Source organism: Zosterops lateralis (assembly GCF_965231275.1).
Source record: "Zosterops lateralis genome assembly, chromosome: 8".
NCBI lineage: Eukaryota > Metazoa > Chordata > Aves > Passeriformes > Zosteropidae > Zosterops > Zosterops lateralis.
The window spans coordinates 21,714,889-21,726,961 of NC_139768.1; the positions used below are offsets into that span (position 1 = coordinate 21,714,889).

General features: G+C 41.4%; 1 protein-coding gene across 3 annotated transcripts in view; it reads right to left on the reverse strand.

Annotated features, from left to right (window-relative positions):
• Window positions 1-58: 58 nt before the first annotated feature.
• The window catches only part of SHTN1 (shootin 1), a 56,331-nt gene continuing 44,316 nt past the window's right edge, over window positions 59-12,073 (reverse strand). For all 3 annotated transcript variants that reach the window (XM_083866400.1, XM_083866399.1, XM_083866398.1), the window contains exons 15-17: window positions 9,375-9,495; window positions 8,352-8,535; window positions 59-1,836 (exon numbers count right to left, since the gene is read on the reverse strand). In XM_083866400.1, the coding sequence (XP_083722526.1) occupies window positions 1,626-1,836; window positions 8,352-8,535; window positions 9,375-9,495 (516 nt within the window). In that variant the 3' untranslated portion in view covers window positions 59-1,625. The remainder of the gene's footprint in view (window positions 1,837-8,351; window positions 8,536-9,374; window positions 9,496-12,073) is intronic.

A 12,073-nucleotide genomic window follows, 5' to 3' on the forward strand; every position in this document is an offset into this window, starting at 1 on the left:
AAGTAAAAGAAATGCTTCTTGAAAAACTTCTGGGTTTTGTATAATTTGAAAATCTGAACATATAATACAGTAGCAATAATTTGAGGAAAAAATACACATATGAAATTTTGCATTTTAAGTTCAGTGTAACAGACAACTAAGTGAAAAATTAACAACCAGAACCAACTGCCCCCAAGAAATGAAAATATCAATGAGAGACAAATTTCCGCAAGTTTATGAACTGTATGTAATTCAGTAATTAGATCAAGTCCAAGATTTTCGTAGCAAACATGCAAAAACCACCAAAATAGATGTGAAACCACCACACTCATTACTATCATTTTATTTTTAGGAAAAGCACCAGACAGTTGCATGCAGAGCCAAACCAACAAACTCAGAACATTCATCCTTCAGTACTATCACTGTTTCAAATAATTAAATAAAAAAGAATCCAAGTGCATTCAAGTACGTGCCCACCCAATTTCAGTTACACCAATCTTTAGGTAAATCCCTGATTCCATTTGTTCATTACAAAAGAATAAGATACTGTGTTGAATTTAAAGAGACTACAATGGAATGTGAATTGGCAGTGGAGCAAATCAATGATGTTCCTATCTCACCGTTGTCATAGGAAATAAGGGCTGAGGGAAACTGGGATTTGTGTTATCAAATACAGACACCTCAAGTGTCACCTAATAAAGAAATTATTGCCACCAGTGTGTGCCAGGTTCAAAGCAAGGGCTCATAGCACTGCGAGCTTTCAGCTGGGAGTTCTCAGAATGTTGATGATTCCCAATAACTTGCAGTCCTAGAACGAATCCCAAAGGCAGCCCGTACCCACCGGAGCCTAAGGCAAGTTGTTTTTGTGCAGGAGTAAAAACAGACTCCAGCTGCAGCAGGTCCAAAAGCTGCTGTGTAACATTGAAACAAAACCCAGGAGCAAGTCCTCCTCTGCAAAGCTTTTAACCCAAATGAGAGCAGCAGTCCCAGCCCACAAAGCCCTGACTCTGGCTACCACTGCCAAAAGTCTTGGTACCACAGTGAGATGCTGCACTGCCTCTGCATTTCAGTCCCTGCCCCCTGACAATGTGAGACAGAAGGGTTGTGCTTGTGCTTTTCATTTCCTCCCTGTGTGGGGACAGCAGGCAGGGGACCAACAAGATCTTGGTTTAAGTGGATATCAAAACATTTTTAGAGCAATGTGTCTAAACACATTTTTATTAATAATTAGTAACACTCCCCATACTGAAGCTGATGAGAGTGTAATCACTTACAGGGTCTAACCCAAATGTGTCCAGCTCAAGAGGGATGCAAGGGGCTTCTGGGAAGCTTTGGAACAGACCTTTAACAAGGCATCTTCTCAATAAAAGAGGAGTTAAAAAAGCCTCTTCAAATCCATTTTAAAGGTAACTATCACTATCTAAGAAATTAAAAACCATACCTGCAAAATTAAAATGGGAAAGGGATTTTGAGTGACACACAGTTATTTAACACTTCAGTGCATGTAACAAAAACTGCATACAAAAGACCATTTCAATCTGTATTATTTCTGTCTGGAGTACAGACCGTGGCCCCTAGTAACACACCTAAGCAATTCACATGTCCAGATAACGATTCCCAAAAGGTACAGCCTTGCAGAGTAACAATTAACAGCTAGAACTATCTGTTTCTTTTATTTTCCCAACGTTAGTTTCTTTATGTAGTGGCTTGCTTTTTTCCTCTTTCACTTTGTTCTGGTTCAGGGCGTTTTCAGACATTTGATCCCCACTGGCGGACACAGGATCTAAAACTACCACAGATTCTGTCTCTTTTTCGCTGCTAGAAGCTTTCCTTGTCAATTCTGTGTGACTGGTTGATCTAGAGGAAAAAGAATAAATATATAAATACAAATGACAAGTGCACATATTCAGAACAGCATGAAAACACAGAAAACCATTTCTATTAGTAGCACATATGACCAAAATAGGTCTGCTAAGCTAATAAATAGATTTATGGATTTAACAGCTGTTATGTACAGATAGTGGCGCACAAAATGCAGCAGTCACATTCCCCCTCCTGGATCATTTGCTAAGCCAGGCATGGAAGATGAAAAATAACTCACAAGGCACTGAAAAATGGCTTCTCCACATCTCTGTCCCAGAGCAACCTGCCTGGGGGCTGTACTGCATGACTGAGGCACAGCATAACCAGGTGCTCCCTTGGCTGCTGCTGGTCTCTCCAGGAGCAAGCACTAATCATTTCTGGAAATTCACCTACTGGCTTTGCTGAACTATCAAGGGCATTTGACCCATGCTCTGTGCTGCAGAAATGGGGTGACACCACCATTGTTTGCAGTGCATGGGTTCGTGTGGATAAAAAGCCTCTGAGCGGAGAGGAAGGAAAGGTCAGAGACACCCGGGTTGTCAAAGCTGGCACCAGCCTATGAATACTAAAAGCACTTGTCTGTATTCAGAAGCTTTGTACTGGTGTTGAAAACATGCAGGCAAATCCTTAGATTAGCTGGAATGCACCAGCAGAGAACATGGCAAACACTGGGAATGCTTGACCTGAACAAGTGGCAGACCGGGGTGTTCCCACTGTCACCTTACCCCTGCTGGGTGGGCAGAGAGCCTGAGAGCACAGGCTTGTGCCTCCTGCACCCTGCATTCCAGAGTCTGAGCCTTCCAGAGTCTGAGCCTCCAGAGCCTGAGCATTCCAGAGCCTGATCCACCAGAGCCATCCTCCCTGCGCTGTGGGCTCGGAGCCAGGCAGGCTCATTGTATTGCTCCATCCTCAGGAAGGGCCTTACCTCCCAGTATGGATGCACAATCCACACCCACAGAGCCCAAACTGAGCTGGTGCTAAAATCCCTCAATCTGGAAGGTCCTACATGCACTGCAGGCTTGTCTAGAGCCTTCCTCCCCCCACTCCCCACCTTTTCCTTTTATTTTTCTAGATTTTCATGCTTATTTATAAGGAACAGTCTTTCATATTGGTAAGGTAACACTCTTGAGAGGAAAAGGTAGTATCAACTGGAGTCCAGAGAAAGAAATACAGCTACAGGATCCATCTGCCATGAACTGCCCTTTATTATGACAGTCTTTGTCCTAAAGAAAATGACAAAGAATAAAGAGGTCACCCCACTCAACAATTAGAACACTGGGTGGGGACTGCACCAGCTCCCACCTGATGGGGAGAGAGTAAATGAACAGGTTAAAACCAAGAAGATAAACACAGAAACAACAGTTGCTGCACTTTCCATTTCAGAAAAAAATTACTCAGCTTGCTGGATAGAGCAAATGAAATTCCATGTTCAAGCTTTAATTACAAGAATTGTCTCTAACATTAGAATTTTGGTATAAGTTAATTAATGCAGAAATTGGCACTAATAGATACCGTTTCAGACTCATTTGATTATCATCAGAAGCTAGTGATTTCAAAAGGAAAATAATGCTTATTTTATGCAAAAGTTGTCAATCATTCCAGAGAAATACAAGATGGAGTATTTTGAATGTTACAGCAAATTAAACTTTTTAAAGCAGTGTAACCAGAAGAGGGTTATTTTTAAAAGTGCTACTTTTGAAAAGCTGATTGCCCAACACTATAAAGATGGTCAAAGCCATAAATGCCAAGTTCATTTTTATTTCACTTTGGAGGTAACTATCTTTCAAATCCCAACAGCTGGACTATTTAATACAATCTGGTGAATCAAAGTATAATTCTTCACTGGGCTCACAGTGGGGAGTCTGCATTAGTGTATGGCAGCATTCCAGCAACTGATGCACAGCCAAACGCTCTGAAGTCTGTTTCATTTATAACAAAAATGGATAAAATGGCAATCATATTTACCACCTTCAAAGGACAGAAAAATGAAAGATGTCGATATAAAGTAGTTTAATGGAGAAAACCGGTGATTAAATCAGTGTTTGCAGCATAAAAATAAGAATTACTATCCGACTTTGTTGTACCAGTATTGCCTTCTTCAAATCCTTCACACTGGTGCAGCACCAGCCTGACAATGCTGCTGTTACAGCTGAGGCATTGTTAAAAATTATTAACCCTATTTATCAGTTATTCACAGCTTACTTTCAACAGTTTGTCAAGAGCAGAATGTTTCAGTGTGAAGAATGAACATAATTTTGGTGCTCCCTTTCAGAAAGTAGTGTCTACTCATACAAATAAAGCTGGGAAAAGCAGTGAGTAAAGACAGTTTGCCACAGTTCTGAAAAACTCAATTTTGTCCAGCCAAGGTATTTGCATTTAGTTCTACACAAAGCTCTTCCCTCACTGAGATTTTTAACGTTGTTAATCAATGTTCTTGTTATTTGTCCAACAATATATGTAAACCAGAAACTGAGACTCTAGTTCTACTGTACTCATTCACACAGTTGTTCACAAATCTGCTTGTATTTTTCTATGACTAAACGCATCAAATCTGCACTGTGAAATATGGATTTAGATGATAAATGCATTTGAGATTAATGCTTTTGGATATGCAATGTTCTGTTCTTTGTTATGTAAGAGTGTCAGAAGCAATCTGTTCTGTTTATGTAGTTACAGCATCTACAAAAGGTGTAAATACTAAAAGGTTACTAAAGTCTGTGAAGTAGCTCTGCTGTGACCTTTGCATAAAATTTACAGTAGGAGTACAAAAGGACAAACTAAGGATCAGATTGTCAACTGACACTCAGATTTTCTTTGTTTCCTCTGGTAATATTAAAACCTTGGCATTATTTAACCAGGGTCAGTGTTCTATTCATGCAATCGTTGTAAAATCATTGTGATACATATCCATTAGAAAACAGAATTTTATTTCAATATTCAATGAGAATAAAAGCAAAAACTGCAGATGTGTCTATTATTTCAGAATCCTTTACAAGGTAGGAGAATAAACTAGAGAAGACCCCAGGCTAATACTGAGCAACAGTAAAAAATACACCCATTCCAAGGTTTGAAAGCCTGAGATGAACAAAGAATTCCAGCACAGTACTACGAGTATTTGTCCAACAGTGATTACAGGGAATATCATATAAACAGTGACACTGGTGAACAAGCTCTCTGTTCCCTACTGATAGAACCAGTGCTACCTGCAACACCAGACATCTGTGAAGGAAGTACAAGAAACCTCCATTTCAGACTGTCCCTGCAAAACCCAGCTAAGTACAAAGGTGGTCAGCACAGCAGCCAGCAGAACAGAACTGCAGACAATCTTTAGCATGGACACTGTTCCCATTTTCAGGTGCTTTTTTTGAAAAAGCTCAAAAAGATCAGCAAATTTACTTAAATGAAGAATCTTGGAGAGCTTCTGCCTGCACTGAGAGGGCACACAAAGAGTACAAGCTAAGAGAAATGTGTCAGTAATGTCTCAGCTAAAACTGAGAAGACCTCCAACTTCCAGAACATCCCATTGTTTTCTTCATCTGTTGTTTAAACTAAATTGCCCATGCTCAAGCTGCACTGGAAAACCTTTGCAGTTCATTCCAGCTGAGGCTGAGCTGCTCCCTGCAGAGCTGGTAGATGATTTGGGGTACTAAGATTACAGCCGGGAGAGGGAGGACAAATCCTTTAATTGTATAAAATCATCAGATTAAGACTAACCCTCTCTGTAGTGCACTCTGTCAGCAGAGAACTCTGCACCCCAGAAACACAATGTTTACCAAGTGCTGAAAAAAACCTCACCAAACAACCAAAAACCCGGGGGCAGAGCCAGACACACCTCTCCCTTCTGTGCCTACACACTGCAGGGGGTCACGGGAATTCTCTTTGCTCCCAAGGAAAATAAACTGTCACCTCCTCTAAGGAGTTGTCCCAGAATTACACTCATGCTGGGTTAAACACTGGGGAAGAGATCTGCAGAGGAAGTCACTTGCACACTGAGGTAAGGCCTCAGTTTCTCTACAGGACACACATTACTGAAGTCCCCCCTCTAAGCACCACCTCAGCAAAATTTCACACATTCCAAACCGTCTCCTTAAAGGCTTCAGACACACAAGAACCTCTTGCACTGAAATAACACCTCAGACCTAGGGGTTCTAAACTCAGGTTTTCTATAGCAAGCTGCACATTAAAATCTAGGTGAAGAAGGAAGAAAAAACTCTGCCCTGCAAGAGGGATAACCTGGCAATCAGGAGACATGCAGTCCTCCCCTGTGATGTGAAAGGTTTGCTCGGCTGCTGCAAACAGATTAAGAAGTCGCCCCTTGGTTAGATTTCAAGGAATTGGAAATTATGAAGGAGCTGCATCCTTTAACCTCAGGTTGGAATAAGGAGAAGTGGATTTCTCATGCAGGGTATGCAGCCCAGGCAGGGCACTGTTTGTTTTTAATACAAGCTCCTTTAGGGAGTGGAGTGGTGCAACAGGAGCAGAGTGTGGAGGGAAGCAGCCCCTGCTGCAGAGCACAGGCTCAGGGTGAGTCACTGAACCAGCCCTCGTGTGGCCCCCCAGGACATCCAAAAAGGCTGGATCACATGCCCTGCTTTAGCTTCACTCATGCAATGAATCCAGGGATGCAGGATGCACTAAGGGCGCTCCAGAATACAAATCAAAGCATAGCAAAAGCAGACAATAGTGAGATTTGCTTCAGAAGTGCTCTGCTGATCCAAACTAAGCTGCTTCCAGGGAAGGCCAGAGAACTGCCTAATTACAGAGCCCAGTTGTCAGACCTGCTGGCCAGATGAACTCCCCTCTGCTGCCTGGTTCCCCCGTTTCCAACACTGCTTTCACATCTTGGAGTCTGGAGGCTGCTTTTACCAACCTCTGCTGCGAAGAGGACCCAAGAGAGAAAAGAAAAGCAATTGCTGTGTAAGGTGGCATGGGGCCTGCAGGTTATCCCTGCTCCTCCTGCCACACAAGAGCGGGAGAGGCCCAGCACGTTTTCTCTTACTGAAAATCCACCCCTAAGGATGAGTGTTCCCAATTAAGCAGGTTTACTACACCAGTGACTCAGTGCAAGGAAGCCCTGCAGCACTAAGGACTCTGGCCTACCACATTTGTTTTAATGCTTTAAACAGATAAATTAAAGTGAAATGTGTCTTTCAGGATGTCACTGAATAGGCAAGCTGAGAAATAAATTGAGCTCCACATATGCTTTTATAACACATAACAACTGTGACTGTCAACACGAGATCCTTTTCACTGTCAATTCACCACGCATTCTGCGAGACCTTGGGGCCTGCAATTATTTCATTTCCTTTCTTGTAAATGCAATTTCCACTTAGTTGGGTGGAATAAAAGTACACAAAAGGTGGCAGGAGTTGCTTGTATTTTCTGGTTCGTTCAAAATCATAGAAATCCACAAACTACAAACACAATTTTCAGGAACAACTTCACCTTTCTGTCAGGGTAGGCGTTCAAGAAAATGCAATGGCATTATTCATATCAAAACAACAGTTGAAAATATCTTCATCTTTCTGATTAAACTAAAATGAAGATCATTTTTCTTCTAAGGATACTTAAATGAAATAAAAGGGGAAAATACATACGATTGAAAATGGCATTCTGCTTTTAATTCTCTGTGGGAATTAAATATAACTGTAGAGCACAAAAGGAAATTGGTCATGACTTCCTCCTTTGAACAAAGCAATGGAGACTTGCTAGAATTGGTACTGGTGATATTTTCTAACTGACAGAGTAGGAAATCAGAAGTTTAATTTGCCATAACTACAATATTTTTCCAATCTGATTTGTTTCACCTCTTTTCTTTTCTTGAAATGACAAATTGACAAGCAAGCTGGCAAGGCAACCAAAGCAAGTGCACAGCCTAAGTCCAAAAGGAGCCTGGTATTGTTGGAGAACAAATCAATCCTCCAGGGAATTTGAAATAAATATTGAAGTAGGTTTAACTCTCATGCTGGTTTCAAGTCTTCAATTTGCTGTGATGAAAGATTCTGCTCCCCATCTGTGCAAATGCAGCACTATTTTTTTAAAGCTTGAGATTTTTTTAAGAGTAATAGTCAGGTCTTGTTTTGGTTCAACAGAAACTGCCCTGCACACCAGCATATAGACTGAGATAACTCACATGATTGTATTTTTATAAAGTATTTGTCAGAACTAATTTAATGAAGATTAACAATATAACTACCATCCCTCTTCAGGATATGAATAAAACCCCTCAACCTTCTTATTCTTCAAAATCTCTTGAGAGCTTTTTTTTGACAGAGAAGATGAACATTTTTTGAAGAATGTTCACAGGTTTTAGAGGAAAAGAACTTTATTACAGAGAGTTTAATTTCTCCTTTCACATGAGACTGCAAATTATTTGGGGAGTCAGTGGTAAACAGCTGCAGACTGTACATTTATCTTGTTAACCAAAACTGATATTAAATCACTTTCCAAACACACCAGCTAAGCACATCTTGTACCACAATATATCTAGAAATCCATATTCTACTTACTGTAAAGTAGGCTTGGAGCCTTCAGCACCCTTAGGCTGGCTGGGGACAGGACCTGAGTTGGGTACTTTGGAAGTGAATTCTGTCTCCACATCCTTCTTGTTCAGTGCTGCCTGTGGGGCACTGGCTCCTGAGCCCAGCACAGGCAGAGACTTTGATTCTGATGTGGCCAAGATTCCAGTGGGACCTAAAATCCAATGAAAGTTAAACGCTTTTGTTATCCAGATTGGTCTAGAAACAACACAAGAGCAGAGCAGAACTCAAGCTAAATGCAGAAATCAAAATGGAATTTTAATGAACAGCATTCAGTGCAAGTGATTATCAAAATACTGCATTTCTAGCTTCTGCTCTCCCCACCAAGATTTTCCTTGCAGCACAGGCAGCACTTGCTGTGTTGATCCTCCTGCCTTCTGGGGTGGTGGTAAATTCTGCTGGCCACACAGTCCTACCCAGGCACAACCTTGGTGCTCTCCCAGCCTGATGGCAGAAAAGCCTGTTTCTCAATAGTAATGAGGAGTCAGTGAACTGAGGAGACATTCAAACCAGCCACCCCTGCATCAACTATGGCATGGATTTACACTTGCATAAATTGTGTTTGTAGCCAAGCAGAACATTCACAGTTTCTTACAGAAAATGATGGTATGCTAAATAAAGTAAAGCACAGTGTAAAAACTGCAGAATCCTGGTCTGCAGAGGAGGTTAATCCAAATCACCACTCCTCAATCTCATTTCTCTGGCTAGCATTATTTTCAAGAGTATTTTCACAGTAGGTTCAAGCAGTAACATCTGAGCTCCAGGCTGGAAAGAGGAATCTGAGTGTGTCTGTGTGTGCAGAAAATCCTGACAGAAGCATCTCCTGGAGAAAATGGGATGAAAAGCAACAGGTGAGACAGGGAAGGGAGTCACTGTAGAAGGTGAAGTTCTCCACAATGGCTGCAATGGCAGTTGTCTGGAAAAGAATGTAAAGCTCCAAGAGTCACTTAATGCAGGGAGAGGAAGAGGACTCCTTGGAAGCCCAGCACTTACTGCCACTGTCCTGGTCAGTGGTCACTTTCCGGCGTCGCAGGACTCGTTCCAGCTCTGTTTCACCACTGTCTGTTTCAAGGGACTTCAAGCTTCGGGAACTGGTGGATTTATTCAGTGTTTCCTACAGCAAGAAAAAGGCACGAGAAACTCTCTGAGGACAGGTTATGCCTTGCCAACTTCATGTGCACAACTTCAGAATCTTTTACACCACAGTTCTAGAGCTGCATGGCAAGCTCTTCCATCTGTACAACAGGAGCATCTGGGATCTGCTCACCATCCCATCCTTACCTGGACTAATGATATAGGAATAAAACTTACTACACACTAGGGGGTTGGTATCAGGCTTTGGAGAGATGAACACTAATGAACACTAATGAACAAATTCTGATGTCTGTGGGAAACTGCCAACTTCCTCCATCTCAGCGTTTGAAGGATCTTAAGAAAATGCTGCAGAGTTACCATGCACATAATTAACCTCTGTTAGGAACAAAACAAAGATCCATCTATTACTGCTCCAGGGGGGTTTATATTTTAGCATGGTCCTCTGTTGCTGCATCCTGGTGTATGTATGTATCTACAGAAGTCAGAATTTATCAGCTACAACTGCATCATATTATATCCTATAATGTAGCTGATCTGCCATTAACCTGACCCTATGTCTATATACTTCAAGGCTGCTCTTTCACACATAATTAGATCTCAAGCTGAAACAGTTTTTTATACATACAGAAAAGAAATAAATGCTGTTACTGCCTTATGGCAGGGCTAGCATATGGTATCAGTGAAGTTGCAAGTCCAGGAGAACTTCTCCTAAAGTGGGAGGAAAAGAAGCTTTAAGCAAAGTCTGACCCCTCACAAACTTGCCTACAGGAATTTAAACACACAGTTAGTGCATACTGCATGTATTTCCCAACTCAAAACAATCAGCTGCTGGATCAGAACCTATTGATTGTAAAATTTGCCCAAAATGTTTATAATGTAACTGGAAATTTGGTACCCATATACTATTTCATTCTCCCTCTGAGTCTTCCCATAAATCTTGTTTATTGAGCCTTCCAAAACATGTCAGACTCATACAGTATTTTTCCAGACCATAAATAACATTCTGCTGACATCTTTTGTTTATAAGCACATAACTTTTGAGCAGAAATAGCCAAGGACAAAAGGAAATAGCAAGTTGCAAGAGCTGTGCTATTTTCAGGAGCCCTGCAAAGAAGTTCTTAATTCTTCACTCCTGCCTAGAAGTTAAAAAATTTTCTTTCAAAACTATTTGAAATTTAACTGAGCAGGTTATTCATTAGTAGTATGCTCCAGATCTGTACAAATGTACGTGTACAAAAGCAACTTAAAAAAGGGAGTCACTCAAACTCTGGAATTTGCACAACATAAATGTGTTTTGTTTGTAACAATTATATGGAAGTCTATACAAAATGCATAATTAGCATAGTAGCAACAAATGTTTACTCCATCACATTCCACCCCCATGTTTGTTGTCTGACTGTGCATAATCACTGCTCTCAAGAATAGACTGGAGTTGCATTTTATACAGTTTGTCTTGCACTGCAAATACCCTGGAAGGCTCAAAAGCAAGAGCCCAACACAGGAATGCAGTCAGTGCCTGCAGGTTTCTCTCTGCTCCCCCTGACGGGCACAATCCAGTCTCCCCTGATGTCAGTGACACAGTGCTGAAGAAATAAAACAGCTATTAGAGAATGAAGGGACCCTGGGCAGGATAGCTCTGTCCAACCCTCACTGCTCCAAACAGCACCCCACATCCCACTATTCCTGTAATTATGGAATTCTGCTTAAAGCACACTCTCAGCGTTGCATTTTATTCCTTTCCTATTTACCGCTGCATTTAATTATGTGTCCCATTAATTAGGGCTCAGCATTAGGGTCTGGTGACTCTCTAGACCATTTCTTCTTTCCCCGGCTTTCACATGACTGAAGAGCAGCAACTTTAACACATCAGTGGTGCCCCACTGGTAACTTTAAATCTCAGCAGAGGCTGTGGCTACATTCTGCTGTACTGTTTGCATCTCCCAAAACACCACAGAACTGTTTTTTGTAAGGCATGTTTGACCACAGAGAATGATTAGCTTCACCTTCTGTAGAGTGGAAGTGAAGCATTTTGCTTCAATACTGCCAGAATTTCACCTGACAAAGTTGCCCTTCAAAAGCTTCAGGGTTACAGAAGTCAGGGAGCAAGAACTACAGCTCCTTCTGGCTGATACAATTTTAGCTCTTGTGCAAAAGAAGCAACCAGTTAAAAACAAGAATGCAACACTTGAGTAAAGGACACAACAGGAGCAAACCAAGCACATTGCTCTCAGCTGCACCAACTATGCCTAATGTTTTTATTTTGTGATAAGGGATTATGTGGACAGCTATTCAGAATCCATTTTTTCTACATGTAAATGCAAACAGACCAGAGCCATTGTCTTATTTAAACTTCACCTATGCTAACAAGAAATCTGGTGCCACAGGAAAGGCATCAGTTGATGAGGACAACTCTACATCTACTACATGTGCAGTCCAGGGGCTTTACTTTGGACTAGATACAGATACTCAGCTGCCTCTCCATCCCTAAGCATCCCCACTGTGAGTATTTGGAAAGTTTCCAAAGAACGTATGGCAGACACAGACCACAAAATCCCCTCTAGTGGCAGGAGCAATATAAACCCAGAGCAGAGTGCAAA